This window comes from Acipenser ruthenus, chromosome 27 (genome assembly GCF_902713425.1).
Source record: "Acipenser ruthenus chromosome 27, fAciRut3.2 maternal haplotype, whole genome shotgun sequence".
NCBI classification, from domain to species: domain Eukaryota; kingdom Metazoa; phylum Chordata; class Actinopteri; order Acipenseriformes; family Acipenseridae; genus Acipenser; species Acipenser ruthenus.
The window spans coordinates 24,401,993-24,424,392 of NC_081215.1; the positions used below are offsets into that span (position 1 = coordinate 24,401,993).

At 37.3% G+C, this 22,400-nt stretch overlaps 1 protein-coding gene across 3 annotated transcripts; it reads right to left on the reverse strand.

Annotated features, from left to right (window-relative positions):
* Window positions 1–6,177: 6,177 nt before the first annotated feature.
* On the reverse strand, window positions 6,178–22,323 carry LOC117432197 (two pore channel protein 2). 3 transcript variants are annotated; one of them, XM_059002357.1, is made up of 25 exons: window positions 21,803–22,318; window positions 20,065–20,120; window positions 19,020–19,096; window positions 18,482–18,659; window positions 18,010–18,126; window positions 17,124–17,230; window positions 16,825–16,897; window positions 16,486–16,585; window positions 16,170–16,235; window positions 15,860–15,924; window positions 15,307–15,410; window positions 14,731–14,812; window positions 14,374–14,460; window positions 13,969–14,088; window positions 13,241–13,300; window positions 12,698–12,826; window positions 12,295–12,344; window positions 11,827–11,926; window positions 10,928–10,999; window positions 10,609–10,682; window positions 9,527–9,636; window positions 9,017–9,095; window positions 8,381–8,462; window positions 7,943–8,034; window positions 6,178–7,791 (listed from the first exon to the last, which is right to left on the reverse strand). In XM_059002357.1, exons 1-25 carry the CDS (start codon window positions 21,978–21,980, stop codon window positions 7,713–7,715), a joined length of 2,337 nt encoding a protein of 778 aa, XP_058858340.1. In that variant the 5' UTR covers window positions 21,981–22,318; the 3' UTR covers window positions 6,178–7,712. The 3 variants fall into 3 exon arrangements, 2 of the variants coding, with proteins under 2 accessions (XP_058858340.1, XP_058858341.1); XM_059002358.1 differs by lacking the exon at window positions 16,170–16,235 and having other exon boundaries at window positions 21,803–22,320; XR_009309067.1 differs by lacking the exon at window positions 6,178–7,791 and having other exon boundaries at window positions 7,977–8,034; window positions 8,381–8,712; window positions 21,803–22,323.
* Window positions 22,324–22,400: the final 77 nt, after the last annotated feature.

The window sequence follows — 22,400 nt, forward strand, 5'->3', positions numbered from 1 at the left end:
GGAGCAAACTGGTCTGAACAATCAAGTCATATTTGTTACCTATTCAAGCCTGCATACAGCAGCACAGATGGTAGCCCTTTTTTAGCCAGAGGATAATAAGTAATTCTGTAGCAAGTTAAACACAGGTCATTCAAGAAATAATTAGCTACTGCCCTGGGACTGGGGAAAACAGTGTGCTAGAGCAGCACTGCATGTGCCTCACTGTTCTGTATGCAGCCCAGCTAGTTCTCTCTCCAGTGTTCCCATCTGTAATCAGATCCCAGGTGTCATAATATGTGTCACTACCACCCCCTTCCAGCCCCCTATAAGTTTTAACTGCTCTTAGTCAAACTGGCTCTTACTCATAATGTAATGTATTTTTTATTTTGCTCTTCATTGAATTTGATCTTACTGTAATTCCACAACTTCTCTTATCTGTATTATGATATTCTGCATTGTGATATTCTGCAATGTGATATTTTATAATGTGATACTTTGTACTGTGATATTTTGTAACATTTGTCGCCCTGGAAAAGGGTGTCTGCTAAGAAATAAATAAATAAATAAATAAATAAATAAATAAATAAATAATAAAGTACAGCGAAACCGTTATCAAGGTGATTTAGCATGTGAAATACAATATGTAGCAGGCAGATTCATCCCATTTGCTTTGGTGGCTGTGGTAAAAAATAGTATACTTTTTTCCATACATTATTAAAATACTATAAAGTTATTACTGTAGACAAGTGTTTTGGTCAGTGCCTTTTTCAGTGTACTAAAGAAGAAACTAGCCAAAACATTTGTCTGCTTGACTTTATCTTAGATAGACAGGTCAATGGCTTTGAGCCCTACTCCAGACACCAAGGTCAAGGCTTCGACCATACCCTGAGAGGAGGTCTCTCTCCAGTGTTCCCATCTGTAATCGGATACCAGGTGTAATAATAAGTTTCACCACCAACCCCTCCCCCTATACATTAAGACAGTGCATGACAACAAGGTATTAATTATGTCATTATAATCCCAGACATCGACCCCTTTCAGCTGAGATAAGTGAATAGCAATGGAGTGAAATCAACCAATCAGATTGCAGGATTAATACCTACCAGTTTATCAAAGATACACCCACTGACAAGCACACAGATGCGTGTATATTGTTTCAAAACCAGATGAGTATACTGACTTTTGCACCTGCCTTGATATGATTTTACATTATAGTTAACCCTTTAATAATATTTTGACATTGACTTCATTTGCACTCTCTTCAGATTAAGACATTTGTACAGGGAAGATGTGTAGATATATAAAATGAAATAACAAGCCAATTACTTACAGTATGCCTGTTTGGCAACATTATCCTGTGTATTGTCTCACAATGTGCACATCACTGGCACATCAGTTACCTGTGTTATGAAACAAATTGAATGTTAGACACACTGCTTCAAAATCAGCCAGGATTGATCGCATTGTGCATAATTGTAATCTACAGACAATGTGAAAAGTTCAATAAAGATCATACAGTACATTATGCTCCTCAGAACTTGTGTGTTCCATTGAAGTTATTTGAGGTCCATTCCACTGACTGACTCAATACTCTGTTTGTGGTCCGCCAGAATAAGCCAGATTAGCACCAAGCAGTACAGCTAAATTGTGTGGCCTTTTCTTCCTATAGGATACTGTAAAGATTATGATGCGAGAAAGGCCCAAGTTTTTTATTCAAACATTTTTTTAATTTATGCAACAAGCAGATTGAGCTCAAAATGAATTGAATCAGAAAAGAAAAACGCCGGAATCATGCACTTAAAACATAAGACTGAGCGTCTATTTGGACTAAAGTGGGATCAAGCAATAGCTGGAGTTTAGCAGGTGACTTGGGAGCAGGTTGAAACTCTGCTGAACTTTATGATCCCTCTCCAGTGTGCACCTTACACTTCAGAAAACAAAACCAAGAAAGGCAGAACAAACAGGCTGGGCCCTAATGAGGTTAGACAGCCCACCTGGCAGCCAGGTGTTGTGGATTCTGCATGCCTGGGTTATGGATTAACAGCCAGTATCAGACACCTAAAGCCTGCTGTACACACCTTTACAAGGCAACGGTAGGGCCTGGGGACAGGTGCAATCTTTCTTTTTGCTGAGGCAGGCAAAAAGCTCTGATTGAATTACTCTGTAAAGAAAGGGTTAGTTTGGCTCGGAAACTTAATTACAGCGAGGACTGAAGGCAGTTTCTTGCACAGGGTGATGGAGTTAAGAGGACAATCCGTCATTCTTTAGAGCCTTCTGTTGGCCACTTTGATGTGAAGCTGTATTGTTTGAGTTCAACACCTTTTTCTTTTCTTTTTTTTCTCCCTCCTGTACAAAAAAAGGATCTCCCCTTTATTAAGTAAGCAATAATTGTTTTTCTGCTCCTTTTCAATCAGAACCTTTAATTATCTGGGATGCAGGAAATCAAATCCTTATATTTTCAGGTGAAATTTAAGATTGGATCAGGGGATGGTTTCAAAAAGGCAGAAGGCCACTTAATGACATCTTCAGCCAAACTGCGAGAATTGGAACTTTTGAGGGCAGATATCATTACTGCTTTTGCGGGCAATTGAGTTAAGTTTTTGGGACCTGTCCAAAAGTTTGGGACAACACAGGAAATGGAGATAAAAGTATACACTTTGCAGGGTTTGGGGTTTTCACAAACCTTGAGAATTCAGTACTAAGCATTAGTGACCCCTAATGGTCACAGAGAGTTCTTGAGTATCCCACCCAATGAAGAACTGTAGCACCACTGTGTCAGTAAACAAGATCTTGAAATCTATTAAAGTGTATAAATATTTATTTTTATCACCTTAAATATGTCTACACAGTCCTCATTTATAGAAGTCTGAGAACTAAACCAGTACATATTATTATTATTTATTTCTTAGCAGATGCCCTTATCCAGGGCAATTTACAATTGTTACAAGATACCACATTATACAGATATCACATTATTATTTTAATACAATTACCCATTTATACAGTTGGGTTTTTACTTGAGCAATCTAGGCAAAGTATCTTGGGGTACAGGAGCTGTGTTCCCCACCTGGGATTGAACCCACAACCCTCTGGTCAAACGTCAAGAACCCTAACCACTACTCCACACTGCTACCCTATAAAATGTACATATAAAATGTATCTGGGCTATGATACTCACCTGTGTTGTATTTTGGCCAAGGATTTCAGGGATAAAATACTCTTCTTTTTTTTCTTCTGTCAGTATTAAACAAATAATTACTGAATCGGTTTCTGGTAATTACAATTATATTTTGAATTGCTATTTCATTTCTTATAGGATATACAGCCAAGATATTAGGGTTAAAAGCACAAAGAGGCGACAAGCTTTTAGTACCACAGGGCAGTGAATATATTATTAGACCAAACACACCTTAGGATGATATCCCAGCAGCTGGTTCTCAACTAGAAAAACACTTATCAGTACAACAGGCAGAGATAACGCAGATAAAGATGGAGTTTGTTAAAGAAATGACTCTGTAATAAAGATGGTTAGCCGACAGGAGAATGTGCACAGCTGCTTGGTGACCAGTTCGGGCTGCAATAGCTCCAAGCAGGTGACAGGACAGGCATGCTTTCGCACAGACACAGGTAGATGTGTGCAGGTATTTCAGGGGCTAGCTGACCTCCATCGCCTTGAGTATTACAAAGAGGCTTGTTATTAAAAGAACTGATAACAGTTAAATGAGAAAACACTCAAGTACCGACAGTGCAAAACAAAGAAATGTTCTTTTAAAACTGTAAAACATATTTTGTTTAATGACACCTAATGGACTAACTCAAAAAACAGATAAGGCTTGATCATTGCAATTTCTATGTAATGCACAGAACATCAGCGAGATATGTCACAGGTTAAGGATAACACTTAGAATGGAATGACCGTAACTTTAAAACGTTGGTAATTTTATATTTCAGGTTTGATTTTTTCATTTTCCTTTAAGCTTGTTAGACCTTAAAATTCAAATCACACACTGAGCAATTGTACTAAATGAGAATAAATCCCCATTCTGGAAGGATGATCCAATGTACAAGTAACCTGACAAGGTCACACAACCAAAATACATGAATGAGCTGCATAATTATAGAATTATATAATTTAATCTAGTTTGTTGCTGTAGTGTTATGGTTTAGATTACTTACTTTGATTTAAGCATTAAAGCTTGACTCTGAAAATGATTAAAAACAAGAATTTAGAACCAATATACAGTAATTTTGCTTCTGAAGTTGAGACTAACTACAGGTGATTCAAGAATGACCTGGGGAGAATATTACAGACAGAATGACAATCAAGACAGATTCAAACTGTTAAATTCACCCCCATACCACATACCAACATTATTAGTATCATAAACAGTCATGCTTCAGGAACTACAGCAGCAAAGTGTTACAGCTTGAAGGAGCCCGTGGAATTAACAAATGAGACCAACTGTGTAGCATTATTGACCCCCGGACACACCTCAGCTTTTTAAGAACCAATGGTCCCAACGCTGCCACTGTCCACTGACATCTTACAATCCTAAAGTGTCAGAGAATGCCTTGTGACGGTCATGGCTATTATTACTGCTTTCTGAGTGTTAAATATTGTTGCCTGTCTGTTTTGAAATAGTATCATATTTGTATATTTGCGTTTTCAGATTATACTTACTTATCCTGGCGAATGATGCAGGATACTTCTGTTCAGATAAGAGGGCAGTTTGGATAAGGGGGGTTCTGCTGTACTGCAAAATTCTCCTGGAAACCATGAGTCTCATACAAACCAACATGCCTTCATTAGTAGTAGATACACAAGCACCCCTCAGCTACAAAACACTGGAGGTTTCTGGTCAATAGCAGATAAGCATTTCATGCTGATGCATTGTTTTTTCAGCTGTGCAGGAACATGTTTAACACTTTGTTAAGACACAACATTAAAATATATAGTGTTGGTGTTTTTTTTTTTGTTGTTGTTTTTTAATTAGAGACCAAATGACTTTAACAGCCTGAATAATAAGGTCTGTTTATCTATTGAGAGTAAGCACAACAGATGGAGGCAGGTTTAGCAATAACATTGTACTTTGACTAAATTTCCACGTCTCTAACTGCACTTACAATGGTATCAGGCCACATTTCTTACATTAATTAAAAAAAACTAAATGTAAAATCTCTCAATCAATGATGGCGTGCGTTACTCCATTGACACACGGCCTCTACTCTAAAACATTTTTTTTGTTGTTGTTTTTCAATATCTTGTGATAGACTTGGCAAAATCAAGCATAAGCAGTATCCAGAAGCTAGCTGAATAGTTTAATGCCACTGTAGCCCAGTAAGTATGACCTGTTCACCTGATTTGTTGAGTAAAACAAATGACGGGCTGCTTGTTATTTACCCAGTTGCTATGTAAATACCTTGTGGGGCTTTGCTGTGTACCCAACCTCTGAGTAAACAGACTTTCCCTTTTAAACTTTTTTTTCCCACCGTAGGAAGGTTGCCACACACTTTTGCATATCAAAACAAACACACTTATTGACACAATCAATGCAGAGGGACTTCCTTCTTGGGATCGACAGGGGGTCAGTGGATTTGAAGCCATCACCTGATGCCATCAGGCTATACACCATGCCTATGTGTACCTCAGAACAGAAAATCAGCAATCAGCTTTGTTTCCCCAACAGTGTTCATTGTACATGATAGGTGCCGTGTTGTGTGCAAGTAAGTGCCCTTCGGTGTTGTGTGACTTAACATGCTAAAAACTATACTGTTCTCCATTGTGGATGTCTTTAAATCATCTAAGACAGGGGTGGACAAAGCTGGCCCTTCCACTCCTGCTTTGTTCCAATTAAATCTCCATCCAGACCCTGAAGTAGTTCATTGTATAATTTTACCTGTTAAACCTGAAGAGGAATGGCCTTCCACGACCGTGATTGGACACCCCTGATCTAGGACCATGCTGTTTTTTATTTCCCCATATAACCGCTGCAAATCCATTCATGCAATTCTTATTTAGCGCCAAAGACAACCTCATCATCAATACTACTTGCGCAGCATTGCACAATTACCATACAATAGAAATGTCTGGTACTTGTTTTTATTGAATCACATTTATAAAAGTAAAGCACACGTGATATTTTATAGAATATATTTTACATACATTGTATGTTCACCGATCAGATTATAGTCAATAAACAGAATGACATGGTGTTTATTTATTTTGTATTAAATAACACGTTTCTGTGACTACAGTTGAACATTCAATGAATATAATAAATACATAAAGCTGCAAATCAAACTGTAGAAAGTGCAATCTTCAAAAGGTAAAAACATTTTCATAAAATGGTGATGTGCAACAGTGAGCATTTGACTTATAATAGATTTTAAATTACTTAATTCTAAAAGAATAATAAACCACTGCATATATATTGCCCAGTTGCAGCTTACTTTTTAGATTTTTAAATTACAGAAAGAGAGCACAGTTACACTGGGGATTTGAGAAACATACTTGTGACATACTTGTAATGCAAGTCAAATGATTTCAAAACATCCACAATTTTAAACTCTGAATCATAAGAAGTCACAAGATGACTTACTAAATAGTTCTGTATTTACTCCGGGGAAATAAATAATGAACAAACACCAGCTCTCACAAAGTCTTTGTAGTTGTTATTTAGCATGCTGTGACTAATACAGGGTACTTCCCAGGTTCCCATACCAGGAATGTTTTGTGAATGTTTTACAACGTATGCCCCAATTGTGATAGATCTACAAAACCTACCCAGAGTAATGGCTGTGGTTAAAGTCATGTAGCTAATCAAGGTAAAGCAGGTAGGTGTGAACCCAGAGGCAACAGAACAGCAGCTGGATGTGTGTGTGTGTGTGTGTGTGTGTGTGTGTGTGTGCGTGCGTGCGTGCTCTGGTTCAATACAAATATTGCTGGGCCTATTAAAAAATATTTAACTCTAGTTATTTAAGTCTGTTTGTACAACCTGTAGTATAATTATATGTACAGTGCTACATCGCAGTTCAAAATGTCGCTGCCAGGATCCTTACCAGATGTAAAAAATGTTATCACATCACCCCCCCGTCTTGCCCAGCTGCACTGACTACCTGTAAAGTTCAGGATTATTTTCAAAACTCCCACCGTCGCTCTGTTTAAATCAACTCTCAAGGCCCACCTGTTCTCTCTTGCTTTCTATGCTCTTTAAGCCTGATATCTGCTATTGGCTGCTGTGTTGCTGCTACTATTTCATGTATTATGCTACTATCATGTTTCATGTATTATGCACTTTCCACTGTATTTAATGTATAATGTTTTTTTTTGTTTTGTTTTTTTTTGTTAAACTGTATAGCATGTATTATGCATTTCTCTGTATTTAAAATATTATGGATTTTCTGGTTGTTACTGCACCTTGTAAAGCACTTTGTGATGGTGGTCCACTATGAAAGGTGCTATATAAAAAAAAAGATTGATTGATTGATGACTGATTGATTCTGTACAGATTTTATAACCAGGTTATTTGAAAAGGAATTCTTTCTTTAAAAAAAGGCATTTAAAATTTTGTTAAATGATCCTCTTTAAATAAGAATACTTAAATACATTATTAAAATAAAAATAATAAAAAAACAACTTAAAAATAGCCAAAATAAAAACCATCAGCAATATAAATGAAGCCCAGTTTGGGACACTCTGGACTCCAGCTTTGATTCCTTCAGTGTTACTGTGATTAGCGCTTGATGTTCAAGTGAGGGTGCTGCTCCAGTTTTGAAAGAAGTTCCTCTTCTGTTGGTTCCTGTAAAAACTCTCTAAGGAAACAGAAATGCATATCAATGCATCAGCATCTCTATATCCTTTTTTCCAGCACAGGCTGGGAACATTTCTCAAATGAAAGAATTCTGTTCTGATAATAGAATTAAGATGGAAATCAAAAGGCAAGCTTATATCATAGTAGATTACCTGAACATTGACTGCACAGTCATCTGACACTCAGCTTGATCTTCATCGGAGATGGAACTGTGATGGATTCTATCCCACTTGTGGATGAAGTTCTGTTTTATTCACAAACAACAAAAAAAAGAAATATAGAGCAGTTCATTACATCAGTAACAGGGATGGAAATAATACTCCTATTGTATATCAGTTTTGCACATACCAGGTTTTAATACAAGCTTGATTAACCACAGTGGACAGGTAACAAGCTCATATGTGTCTTATTAAACTCATAGTACAACCAAGAATGGAGCAAACTGCTATACAATGGGAGTCTTATTCCCACCCACCCCAAAGTAAAGGACAAAATTAATTTTGGTAACTGCTTTTCGAACTTCGGTCTCCAAAAGTATAAAATTGTCATTTAATTGTTTTAGATCCCGATATCAACCAAATTTCTCTTACCTCCAAAATTAAAGCAACGAACAGGTTCACCCACATGACAGAGGAGGTTAACCACCAGGCCACAAAGTACAGCTTCGACCACCTAGGGAAACAGTCAATTGAGTTACAGCTGGCCTTGGGACAAGCACAGGTAGAACATACAGCCTCTATAATTAGATAGTACAGTAGTTTCAATGTGTGGGCGTCATATTCATTGGCCAGTGATCAGAACTTCAGCAGATGACCAGAGGTGAACTAGATACCAGTCTCTTGAAGTGCCTTTCCTCCCATTCATCTGGCTTCTTATTCAAAAGGGGAAGTCTGTTCAGCATTTTTAGGTAAGAAGTGGGTCTCTGTTTGTACACAAGAGGAAAGTAAACCACTTTATATTGTAAAGTGCCAAACCTTATTCCCTTATCTTACCATGACCAGCATGAGAATTTCCCAGCATGGTCTACTGTATCTATATTCAACTATGACTATATAATGAGCTCAAGATAACATATATAAATTGATCTTACGCTCCCATAAACCAGCAATAGAAAAAAAAAAAAAACAGCAAGTACAACAGCAGGTAATTGTTTTAGATCTGATTTAATACACGAAAGATAATAGTGTGAAACAAGCAAGCAAGCAAGCGAACACTTTATGACTTACGGGGTTGAGTATCTGGCAAAGGCATCCATGAACACCTGCCAGTTGTTCACCACCATGATATTGTACAAAAGAACCAGAGCTGCCTAAACAGAAAGGAAACAAAGCAATTCATGTACTGGGACCATGCTTGTGATGTGAGAAGTTATTAACTTATTCACCTGGTGGCATAGGTGCAGGCCCACGCTCTTTACCTGGTGCAGAAAGACGGGCCAATGTAAAACTGAACTATACTCTTTCAAACACATGTAACATTCTCTTTGAGACATTCTCCATAACAATGTGATTCTTCTATGGTACAAACCCTAACACTAATGGTAAGGTGTGTTGTGTGTGATGGAATTAACTGATTTAAATCTTAAGCTCAATATTTTGAATTCTCTCAGCTGAAAACCCAGGCCTGTCTTTCTACACCTATACCCACCTGGTTACCTAAGCAACTGTTTGTGCAGCATGCTAAAAAAAACAACGAGGGGATAAACTGCCCTACAATGTATGGCTTAACATCAGAACTTGCCGCAAAGTCATCAAAGTTGTTTGGCCAGTACTCGAGCTGCTCATAAGTGCCACATGTTGCAGTGTAGTTTACTGTAGTATTCGGGGCACTGGAGTTGACAACCGCACTGAAAAAAAGAAAGAAAGCATCTATCATATTTCAATACACTCAATATTCCTAGCCCAATGACGAAAATGCTTGATTATTGCCATTGTGAATCAGCCTCTGATTTCATATTCGCCTATACTAGAAACTGCTCTGTTGTGGCTGATGGATAATTTTTCTATTAATAAACTTTAAATATTATATACACAATATAAATATTATATAATATAAGTATTATATATACACACTGTACATTCATAAAGAGAGACAATGAACCAAAATAAAAGATACACTTACAAACCCTTTTTCTTTCAGATGTAAAATCAAGTGCATAATAACACCACACTAGAGGTCTGAATCTGTTTAATGCATCCATTAAAACCTGAACGTCAGGCGTTGGTATATAGTATACCGTATATGTAGAGTACTGTGAAAGTGAATCTAAAACACTTTGTGTCTTGCTGTGTCAAGGATGCTGTGTATCTTTCCAGCAGGTATTACACTCTATTAGATTTGTTTCGCCTTTCTCGCTCGCAGTTCATGCCTGCCCAAGCGAAAGCGTGTTGCTTCAGTTTGAGAATGAAACCGATTGCTGATTAGAAGGCTGATTCAAGTAGCTCAAAGGCTCCACCTAGAGGTTCTAAAGCAGATAAGATGCAGGACTTCTTCATGCCTTCAAACTCTTTGTAAAAAGTTATGGCAGAACTATACTGGCCGATTTTGCAGACATTCATTAGCACTAATCTTGGACTACTTTGTGTTATTTTACAAAAGGCAGTACAACATTGGTGTTAATCGGGCTCTATGAAACCAGCCGTAATATAAAGCTGCATTCAAGGGTTCATTTGCATTGCTATTTTAATCACGCATACTGGTACTTGCTTCATACATGTCTCATTTAAACCAAATGCAGGAAATGTAAGCAAAGGAATGTACAAATCTGTACCAGCCACAGTCCCAGTTAGTTCTGAAGTATAGGATGACTGAGACTTACCTCATATTCCCAGGAGCTGTGATAACACCTTCAAACAACATTACACCAAGCACTGCAAAAGCATAGTACACAACCTTCAAAGAAAAAATGGAGAACAGCATATGAGCGATTTATTTGATTTTTCACCAACATTTTAAATCTTCAGATTTTTCAACAGGTTTTAAAAAAAACATTTAGCAAATTTAAAACAGGCATTCCTTTGACATATTAAATTAACTAGCCGTCTTAGCAGTATTTCCAATATATAGATTTTAACTGCCAACTAGTTTGAAGCTGGCTGTGTTATTATTTTATGATAAAAGAATTCAAAAGGTCTTACCACCAGGATTCCAGCAAAGGCTCTGAGATTCTTTACCAGGTCATGCAGGGTGCTGGCCACCAGAGACATCAGCTAAACGGGTAGGAATCAAACAGAAAATACCATTTAAAAAACATAAACAGATACAAACAACTCCAAATACTAGCTGTCGATTCTTGGTCGCATATTAATATTGAGAATTTCCAAATGTGAAATTTGATCTACGATCCAGTGTTGTGGTGTTATCTCTGTTTCCATCGGTAGTGATCAATGTTGGCATATTTGGGGAATTTGGCAGCATTTCATAATTCCAGTGAAGGTGTTAACAAATTCATGCAGTAACCTTCATTCACCACTAGGTGACAACAGCTACTTTTTGGAGACATCAGTTAAGGCAGACATGATTACCACTTGGTTCTGATAACAGTAAAAAATATTTTATATGTACATTAGATGACAAGGTCTTGTACTGCCTCCGAATGAGTTTGAATTTCTAGGCTAGTATATCCATTTTGGTCGCAATTTTTTTATTACATTTTTTGACATTTTAAAACCGTTTGTGTGAACTCTATGGCGATTGAGACATTACCTTGTCAAAACTTTGAAAAAAGTATTATGCGCTATAAATAGATACATAGACAGGAAACTTAACATGGTGCAATTACACACGCAGTGACTGGAGGGAATAAAGTAGCTGAGAATTTGGGGAAGATTCCAAACATTTCTGTGGACTGATCTGAATTAAAAAATGAAAGCCAGAAAGCTTAGGAGAGTAAGCACAATATTGCATCCAAACAAAAACTGTCTTAAATCATCAAAAAGCACTTGCTGAATTAACTATATCACACAGACAAGAGACAATAAAACAGGTAGATAATGAACACAGACAGGTCGGTGTGCATATCAGTTAACAGAGAGACCTTGATGTTTGGGATAATCCGCAGAAATCTGAAGACAATCAGAATGTTCACCAAACGGACCATCTCCCATAGAGACATCAATTCCTTCACATCTGGGTCCCTGAAAAACAAGACAGGGTTGCTCTGCATTCTATAGTGATGAAAACGAAAGGGTTAGTCACCATTCTGAAGAAGGACACTGCTGTACATTCGTTACGAATTTATATTTAATAAATCATGCATAAATGTTGCATTTCATTTGTGCCAGGTAATGTGCTGCACAGCCCACTTTGGCAGATGTTATGCGTACTGTTGCTGGTTCTGAAAGGTCTGATTCTGAATAGGGTGAAAATTGTGAGGTAATAAACATCCCACCATCAAACTGTACTAATGCACTTCATGGCATCAGTGTGAATGTACATGGAATTATACAAATAAATGGATAATAATGGCAAACGTTTCACAGGCACAGAGTATCTGGATACCTACCACCGAGGATGTGGGAAACTGTACATAGCAAAAATGGTGATCTGCAGACACTGTGAAAAGAAAAGAAAAATAAGTGCACCTAACTAAATCCACACAGCTCTATTCTATACAAGCTGTGCGTCTGTAAATACAAGTGTGTGTGCAGTAATCATCACCCACAGGCACAGTGATTGTGTCAGTAATTATATTTTGATAGCCAGTCGCCTCTAGTTCTAGTTATTTTGCCTCATTTGAGTCATTTATGACTGGTTTCACAGACCATGACTAGCACAAATCTTGGACTACCTAATGCTTAACTAAGAGTCCAAGATGACTGTTAATCAGGGTCTGTGAAACAAACCATTAATCTCTCTAAATTTACAAAGACAGTTGCGGGACTATTTCAGATTAAACAAGCACTTACCAGTAAAAGGACGGTCACAAATCCATCAAATATATTACTACTGCGAGATACGTAGCCTTTGAACCCAAAAGCAAAAATCTTCAGTATCATTTCGAGCAGGTAGTACACAATGAAGAAGCAGTTAATCGCCTTCAACACAGAAAGAGATCAGTCAGATTACTTTATTAGCACATAGAAGGGGTGGTACCAGAAAACAAAGCCATGTGCATTCAGAATAGACTCCTGCAGAGCACTTGAAGCCAGAAATCAAATGCAAGGCTGAGTACAGAAAGCTGGAAAAAGTGAGAATAGAGATAAAGTTAAAACGAAACCAAAAAAAAAAAAAAAAAAACAGGGAGGTGGTAAAGAAACTACTGGTTTGCTTTGTATTCAGTGATACTTGCATGCCAGCATGAACTTGTATTTGAATTATATTACATATCAAAATGTAAAATACAGTCCAGAGAATAGTTGTTTTAGAGAAGGATGAATAGGAGATATAAGAATGCTTAGGTGAGGCCTGATGATCAAAAACCAAACATTTATCCAACCAGTAACCCTTACCCCCAGAAAGTAATCATAGTGTTCTGAAACGGCCTTATCTGCTTCAATCACCAGAGCCGCCTGAAAGAGAAGATTGCCTTATTTTCACAAACCAACGCCCTGTATAGCGATCCACCAGAAAACATTTATGATCCAATATTTCATGGTTTTGAACAACACACTTTTAAAATCTTCCATCTTTTCAATGATTCCCTGTTTACCCCAAGAGTAGGGTTACCATATGACTCCATGTACACTAGGCCAATTTGGTCAGGTCTCAGTTCAGGCAACTCAACCCCAATGCATTCTGGTAAGTGCAGTCCTGCTTTGAAAGGTTCCTGAGACAGGTAAAACATACCAGAATGCATTGCGATGCAAACTGTCCCAAACTGTCCTAGTGTGCACGGAGGCATATGGTAACCATACCCAAGGGAAAGAAAGGGTTAGGGGGAAACCTAAACAGTTTGTGTTATTTACAATTAACTGCTGAAATGCCAAGTTGAAAAACAGGTTTTAAAAATGACAACTGCAAATAATACCTTTACAATTTTAATAAGAGCCACTAAAAACAAGAGGGCTGTTATGTGTTTTTACTAGTTACCTGCTGTACATACATTTCTCTAGCTACACAGATTGCTCATCTCTCATTTCTTTATGATTTTTTCCAGCTAAGATGAATATCAAACAAACAAAATATCTACCCTCCTCCCCCTTTGTGTAGGTGGGAGCTCTGCCCTGGTGGTACTCACACAAATACAGATGATATTCGCCAACGCGACAACATTCCCTGCTAGGCTGAAGTATTGATGGCTGAAGATGAACTGTAGTTTCTGCAGGAACACGCGCTGGTACTCTGGCTTTGGAGGGTGCTGGGGAGGAAGGGTCAACAGCTTGAATGGTTTTATTCATTCAACTTCTAACTCCGTCTCCCTCCCTATCACTGCATAACTGAAGCAGCTAAATGAAAGCCTTTAACCGAAAATCAAAACGACAAGGGTTTTTTCTTTTTTTTTTTTAAATGGTGGTCCATTAACAATGTAATACCGAATGTATTGCTTGTAGTGCAACAGAGAATCGCAACATAGATTCAGAGACTCAGAAATGTTCATCTTGGTCTTACTTAATTTGTTAATACTGAAATGTCTCCCACTTACCTGTTTGATTGTGTCCTTGTCAAGTTCATCAAAAAGTTTCTGAAACTGGTTGGCTGATATTGAACCATCAGCGTATTGCTGAGCTTTCTATAAAAAAAAAAAAAAAATGTCCAATGCATTTAGGTTTTTGACAGAGAAGCTGAAAGCTTTGAAGCAACGAAGTAGAATCAAAATAAACGATGTAGAACACCAGTTATACTTCAGACATGCACACATGTATCGGTATTATGTGACAAGTGAACCAAAACTTGAGGAGTGGAATGCTGTTATGTTTCAATTCAATGGCTGTGCACAGGAAATGAGGCGTACAGGAAATGCATTGATAAATGACTGCAGCAGATTCAATGAAGCCCACACCTGGATTATAGCTTCTTTGTAAAAAGGCTTTATATGCACCCCCTGCAGAATCTTCAGGACCATTTCAGTGTTGACATTCTCCCTGCAGAAATGACATCAGCATAGATTTGTAACGTGTATTTGTATTATTTTTTTTTTTTAAGGACTTAGAGAACCAAAGGAATCAAGAAAAGTCCTACTTGCGAGTTACATTGCTGATCTTTAATAGACAAGTGGGACACATTGCATGAGTTATGATGCCCACCTTTTAGATTGCAATTAAAACAATCAAAACACAAACAGATGAGTGAGCAAAGTTGAAAAAACAAATCGCTGTAATGCTGGGTGTTGTTTTAATTGGTCACTGAGGGAAGTGTGTCTCAAACAAGGAGGGCTGTAGTTTCCCCAGGATAGACTGTGTCAATAGGAAAGTACTTCTGAGTTACTTATGGAAAAGTAAGACGCAGGTCATACAATGTGTTGCCCATTTAGATGTGACAATATGTCACTGTGGTTAAGCAGGAAAAAATAAATAAAAATAGCCTGATATATAGAGTATTCTTCTTTATTTGCTTTCAAAACACAGATTTGACTTACACGTGCTCATTTATGCCCGTCATGGACTGGCACTGAGAACACATCACTTCAAACCCTGCCCTGATCCCCAAGCGCCTTCTTAGCAGGGACGTCTGAATAGAGATCTGGATAAAAAAAAAAAAACATTCGTATTACTTACACACCCTCCATGTAGCTGGAATTTCAAATCGGGATAGAAGATCACAGCTGATGGTATCATTTTATTTCCCAGATCCCTAAGCTACCCTTCTTAAATTCCACCGTGGTCTTTATCCAGACTAGCTAATAACAGACTGGATGACTTGCTGGTCATAGCTGTATATTTAGAAGCACATTTACACGTCACTGAAGCACCAAAACTAAAAGCACCAAAACTGCCCTGTACTGAGGCAGGAGTTTAGGATTGGGACAACATTGCAGCAGTAGCAGCGGAACCAAACAGGTGCACTGCAACTGCAATTTGTTTTCAGTTCAGTATACACATCCTGATGAGGCAAGTCCAGACAGCCGATATCCTGCTTTTGTGGGGGTGCAAAACTTTGAATGCACAATAAAGCAAAACGACACAACTCACCAGCAAATATCCCCTGAACTGATTGTAGATGATGGCAGTCAGCAAATTCATTAAAAGGTAGGTTCCTAAAAAATATAAAATAAAAGGAAAATTAAGAAACAAGATTGTTATATTGAGAAGAATGTGAATTCCAAATATAATATTAATGGTATGCTATCTTTGTTTTTGCTCGTTATTATTTTTTTTTGTTTGTTTCTCAACGGCAGCTAAGCAATCCACAGCGATTAAAAAAAATTAAAAAAAAGAGTTTAAGACAAACTCTAACATATATACACAAACACACATAGCTGCATTGTGTGCTTGCACTTACCAAAACCACAGAAGAGAATGAAGAAGATGCAATAGAATCTGTTCTTTGAGTATGCAGGGATCATCACTATTTCCAAACAAAAATTAAATAAAAAAAAGTTATTTATGGGGCCCATCGCTGTTACTTACTGCAACTAATTAATTAGCTCATTACAGTACAAAATCACTAACAGGCGGTATTATATACTGTGTGTATGCCCTAGGGAATGAATGATCATTCTGCATTATAACCTTAACTAGCCTGGAAAATCAGGAGCCATACTCATGCAAAAAAGATACCTAGAACCCTCAAGACAGTGTAAACAAAAGAGGCTTACCATCTGGATTATTTGCCGTTGTCAGGAGCACTAGTAACGAAGTAAGTGAATCGGGTAGGTTACTGAAGTAAGCCTGCCATTCTGCGTTTCCATTAGAATCCTGGAAACAAAAACAAAACCACTGTCCACCGACTGCTGTAGTACACTTAAATGTCCACTAGGTGTCCTAAATAAACAGCTTTATAGTGTGAAGAAAACAAAAGCTCTACTCAGTGTGACCATTTCCCCCTCCTTGTAATTTTCCCTTCTGATGTACAGTGTAAAATAAAAACAGTATAACATGCAATAATGTATTTTTTGTGTTACATATTTCAACAACATAAGTACTAACTGTATTACCTTTCCCCAGGCAAACAACAGCATGCCAAACATTGTAAAAAGACACAGATGGACTGCCAACAGCAACATCACACTGCAGACAAAGAGAAGGTAAAAAAACAAAAAAAACTAAACTTATGTCTCCATGTAGAGGCATTCATAAATTTATTTTCAATTGTTTCATGAGATCTTTTAAGCAGGTAACTTAACTAGAACAGAAACTTTCAAATCAGCCTCCAGTCATTTATATAATACCCTAAAGAGCAATCGGTTCTCTCAACACGGGACTGTTGTTTGAAGGATTCTATACATCTACAAACCTTGTTATTTCAGGAACGGTTCTTTTAATGCATTTTAAAGTCTTCTTCATTAGTGACGAGTTTTGAAGGAGAAAGAAAGGTCGAAGGAGTCTTCGAATTCTTACAGCCTTAAACAAAAAAATGAAAGAAAGAGAAAAATGGTGAGCACCACGGTTGGGGTCAATTCCAATTTAAAACCAATTCCAATTCAAATTCACATTCCCTTTTAATCAATTCCAAGACACCACTGATCAAAATTGCAGTTAGCAGCATTCTGTTAAAATGAGCTTCTCACAGTGGCAACAAATTACTTCAACTGAAGTCCCCGTTAGTCAGTTAAATTGGCTTCAAATGAAAGCAGTTGAACAATCACAACAATGATTAATGTCTCTAAAATATCAATTGGGGAATTGATTTTGAAAAGAAATTGTAACTGAAAAACAGGAATTGGCTCCATGTTCTGTTTAATTAAACAAAAAAAACTGGTCTGGAAGGGAATCCAGATACAACAGAAAACAAAACCTTTCTTCCTGTACAGTACTGTTCATATTTGAAACACCCATAAACACTAGTACTGTGATTACAGCTTTAGGATACTGTACACACAATGTTTCACATAGAGTAGGTAACCTTAGCCAACTCAGTCACAGAACCAATCATCTGTCCAGGTCCTAAATCATCAATTCATTTCATTATACCTAATCTTGATTGTGTCATCTATTCAGGACTCCTTTGTAAATAAGGCTTCGGTCTGAATGGCATTCCGATTAAATAAAATATTGAATCCATTTAAAAAAAACCTATTCCAGGAGTAGAATGGCCCTCTGGGATCACAGTTACCTACCCATGGAATACTTCAAAGCACTTGAAAATAAAACAAGTGGAAAAGCGCCAACATTCTCCTCACCTCTTCACAGTGCAGACCGAGCGATACCATCCAGTCCAATATTGAAAATGCAATCACAAAGATATAGGCTATGAGCCATTTGTTCTTCCGAAACTCCTCCCAGCCAATTAAATAGCTCTAGAAACAGAAGCAAAGGAAAAATACAGAAAGGAAAAAGGAATGCACCCAAAGCAATTGACTCTGGTTGAAAGGTTGTTTGTAACAATGCGATGATTGTAAGTATTACTGTTGTACTGAAATACTGCTATAGGGTATGTTGTCAAAATGCTCAGAGTATAGTACAGTATCTACTGCTGAGTATGTGCAATTCCAAATATACTGTGTTAAATTCAATAGATTTTAGGTGTTTGCGATCATAGGTACTGGCAGTAGGTATTCCTTGCGGGTAATGGGGGGGGGCAGGACTTTATCTATTGGAATGATTTCTATCTCTATTGCATAATCATTCAATCGAAATCCAATCTCCACCTACTTTAACAGACACGTCAGCCACGAAGATCAGGAAACAGACCATTTCGATGCTCTCTGTCAGACCACACGGTGGCTCCCAGGGTGCAACGCGGTAGCGAATGTCTGATGCCATCGTCAAAGATGAAGGCTTTTCGACAAACGCCACGGCCAAAATGACAAAGATGGTAGCACCCAAACCCCTGTACCACACGGGTAAAACAAAATGTGTTACAGATTATTTATCCTAACAGTATATAGTGAAAATCATCAGCTCAAAACAACCATTCATATTTCATTCATTCAGTCATGTTGTCACTCTTTGAGACACCTTTGAACTTTGTATTAAAAACAGCATTCTCTTTATTGAACATTATTTTAAACATGTTATCAATTGGTAGATTTTTTTTACTTATTTATACTGTATTGCTCATATGCTTTCACTCATTATGTTTTCATTAATTTTGCATAAAGCAGTACAGTACTATTAGGCTTAGAGATGATCAGTGAGGAGGAGGACATTTTACCATATATCTCTCTCTCCACGGAATGCAAAGACTTACCATTGGCAGACCTTGGAATAGTACCAGCGATAAAGTCTCAGCGATTTGGAATCCACTCGATGGTTTATTGATCGATACTGTTAAGGAATAAACAGCAATTTTTAAACAAGAAGAGTAACTGCAGAGTATCCACCAGGTAGAGTGAGAGAACATTACGTAACAATACAATTTTAAAAGGGGGAGTGACCTGTATCATTTTTAAAATAGTTGAAACTATCAGATCTGCATACACACTATTTCCTGTACAACATTTTTACCATATCATGACCACTATCTGTAAAAAGGACAATACATCTGACATTGAAAACATCTCAGAGTTCCAGGAAACAGCTGAATGCGCCAGCTGACTCAGAGTGGTGTGGTGACAAAGAGGTTTAAATGAGGAAGCTTGTGCCCTTATCCTGAAGCAAGCTTCGGAACAAACATGTCACCTACATACTGTACATTCCCCACCACGACTAGAAATAACAAATTAGAGCTACCAGAATCATAAAAAACATAGATCGCCTTGAAAAAAAGTGTGACCTACAGATGGACAGGGTTAACTATCAGTGTAAGGAAATAATGAATACAAAAAGGAAAACATCAAAGAAATGAAAACAAATACCTAACAGCAACTTAACAGCAGTTTTCAGATTTCAAAGGGTGTTGAATACAAACCAGTTCTATTACCTGTTACATAATCCACCTGTTTAGATGACATAATCGCAAGAACTCTGCACCGCTGTACAGCATACTGTATAGACGGGAGGGGTGCAAAAGGAGATTATATAATGCCGTTACAGTAGCTCTTTCATACTTGTTATAAGGCGGAACACAAATAGCACAGACTTGTAACTACGGCTCCCCACTATAGCATTATAAAGGGTGAGCACTGTAAAAGTAATGTATTACCACAATTAGTCACCTCTCTGAACAAAGAACCTCTCCAGTTACAAGTTACTGAATAATGTAATCAGATCTCAGTAACTACTTTGGTTGGGTATTCTTTGTACAGATCACACTTGTCACGAAACGCCAAAACCACATTCACCGAGTAGCATACCTGTACAGCATCTTCAAGGAACACAGTAGCTTGCTGCATATAGAGGTCTCCATCATCTGTCCATTTCAAAAGAACAGTTCTTGGTTATCGTAATGATATTATCAGGTACAGTAGATACAAAAAAATTGTAAAAGGTTTTTTTTTTGGTTTTTTTTTTTAATATGAGGATCTGAAAATTGAAATAAAACAGAATGCATTTATCTTCCAAGAGACACATAATAAAACATTCTAAGAAAAACGTGGAATGTAAATATGCAGTTTCTTGTTGAATTAAGAAAAAATGCAATAATGTAATTTGTGCAAAATCTAATAATGGAAGGCATGTAAAAAAACAACAACACATCTCCAGTGTTAAGCTGTGGATCACATGGTTCTAAGCTAGAAGCTAAGAAAGAAAGCCAGTTAAAGAACTCTAAAATACATGTGACTGTAAATAGTTCTAGATCACATTAAAAATCTTGACCATACTGTTCCAAGTGTTACATGTGTCAACTGTCTAATAACATTAAAGCACAGCTGTGGAAAATTCACAGGGTGGAAAGAAAAAGTCACAGAGCAAATTACCTGGCAGGCTAAAATTGAAATTGGGCAACAAGATGAAGTAATTACTGATCCATGAATGTAACACGAATCAGCGACAGGACCTCTAGCACATGACAAACTCACCGACAGTGTACTTGCTGTCTCCTCTACATGCAATTCAAGCTGGAGCTCACCAAGTTGCAAGTACCAAAACCCACTGATGTTGAATTATTTTACAAGGTGGTATTGGCAAAAAAAAAAAACAATGGTTAATCTGCATAGACATGCCTTGCCGTGACCTGTGAAGAAGATTACCAATGATGCATGCATGCTGAACACAGGCAACCATACAACACACATTTACTTAAGCATGTGTTAAGTGGGAGTAAGGAGTTTTTGTATTGTGTCCAACACATTTGCCTATTTTGAAAAACAGAAAACAACGTACAACCCTGACACTTACAGCGGGTCTAAAACAGAGATCTCCATGATTTGATACCCCCCAGGTATATGCATGTTTTATTTTAATAACTTAGATAAATATCACTTTCACTGTAAACAGATGACATGACAGCACCTTTTTTATACCACTTTTGAGCTCAAGAACTGCAGCACCGCGCTTTATATTACTTTATTTTGTGGCTACAGTGCTAGGCAAACACACACAAAGATCGGTCTTACTGTTCACTGGCTAAAATGTATCGTTACTTCTCATCCACATGCAGACTACTGGGGAAATACCTGTATCATTTATTACAGTGTATTTTAATGTCTTGGTTTTATATAAATTATAGCAGGTCAGGGTTCCTTTTTTTTCTTTTTTAAATGTAGAAGTAGCGCCGACGCTACATTTTTCTTTGGACCTTAACCGCTCACCTCACGCTCAGTAGAACTTTTCTGTGATACGCTTAAGGAATACTGTTTTTCAGCGCTTTATATATATATATATATATATATATATATATATATATATATATGTTTTTTAATGTACACAAAGTTTAAAAGATTAAAAAATAAAATTTTATATTAAACTTTGTCTACATTTTTTTTTCCTATGCCTTCAATACCGTACACTGCAGTTTATATAATATATATATATATATATATATATATATATATATATATATATATATATATATATATATATATATATATATATATATATCAGATTGTGTAAATCTATAGTAGCGCATAGCATAGCTAACATACTTCTTACCTTCTTGTATCATGGTGTATGCTGCCGATTGCGTTGCGGTATAGGAAAACTTCCTACATCTTGGCGTCCCCCCATAGTAACCACTGTCAGGGTTGGAACATGAACTGTTATCTACTAGCCCGCAGCATGCTGATGTATTTTTCTGAGGTGATGATACTAGCAGGGGATCCGTCTCCATTCACAAACGCTGCTTTACGTAGAGCCAGGTTAGACTCAGCGTTCTTCTCAAGTACTAAACGTTTAGCCATTAAACAATTTCCATGTTCTGATTCACAAGTCTCGGCGCTTCTTTACTTGTAAAAAAAAAAAATCGCATGACAAAAACAAGAAGGAAATTAACTAAACTACAAGTTGATTGCGACCGCAGGTTTTGCATAAATTAGATGCCTCCTAGAGGAGGGGGAATACTCAAAAAAGAAAAAAAAAAAAGCAAATCAATACAAGGTCTCTTACTTTAGAGTTACTGAACTATCCAAAGCATTGAGAACCGGCGAAACACGGCGATCACGGGATGTGTAGTTTTAAAGCATTGTACTGTTTTAGACTTGTTCACACTTCTGACGTGAATGACTACATTTCCCAGTAAGCAATTCCGCAA

Bases quoted from the DNA above. Each gene is read 5' to 3' on its own strand.
- LOC117432197 (XM_059002357.1), bottom strand. From the start codon at position 21,980: ATGGAGACGGATCCCCTGCTAGTATCATCACCTCAGAAAAATACATCA. The intron at 15,411-15,859 runs GTGAGTTGTGTC...TTTTTTATCCAG, and splicing joins AGTTCAGGGGATATTTGCTG to ATCTCTATTCAGACGTCCCT. The intron at 9,096-9,526 runs GTTCTGATGTTA...CTGTTTAGGCAG, and splicing joins CTTTGATGACTTTGCGGCAA to CTCTGGTTCTTTTGTACAAT.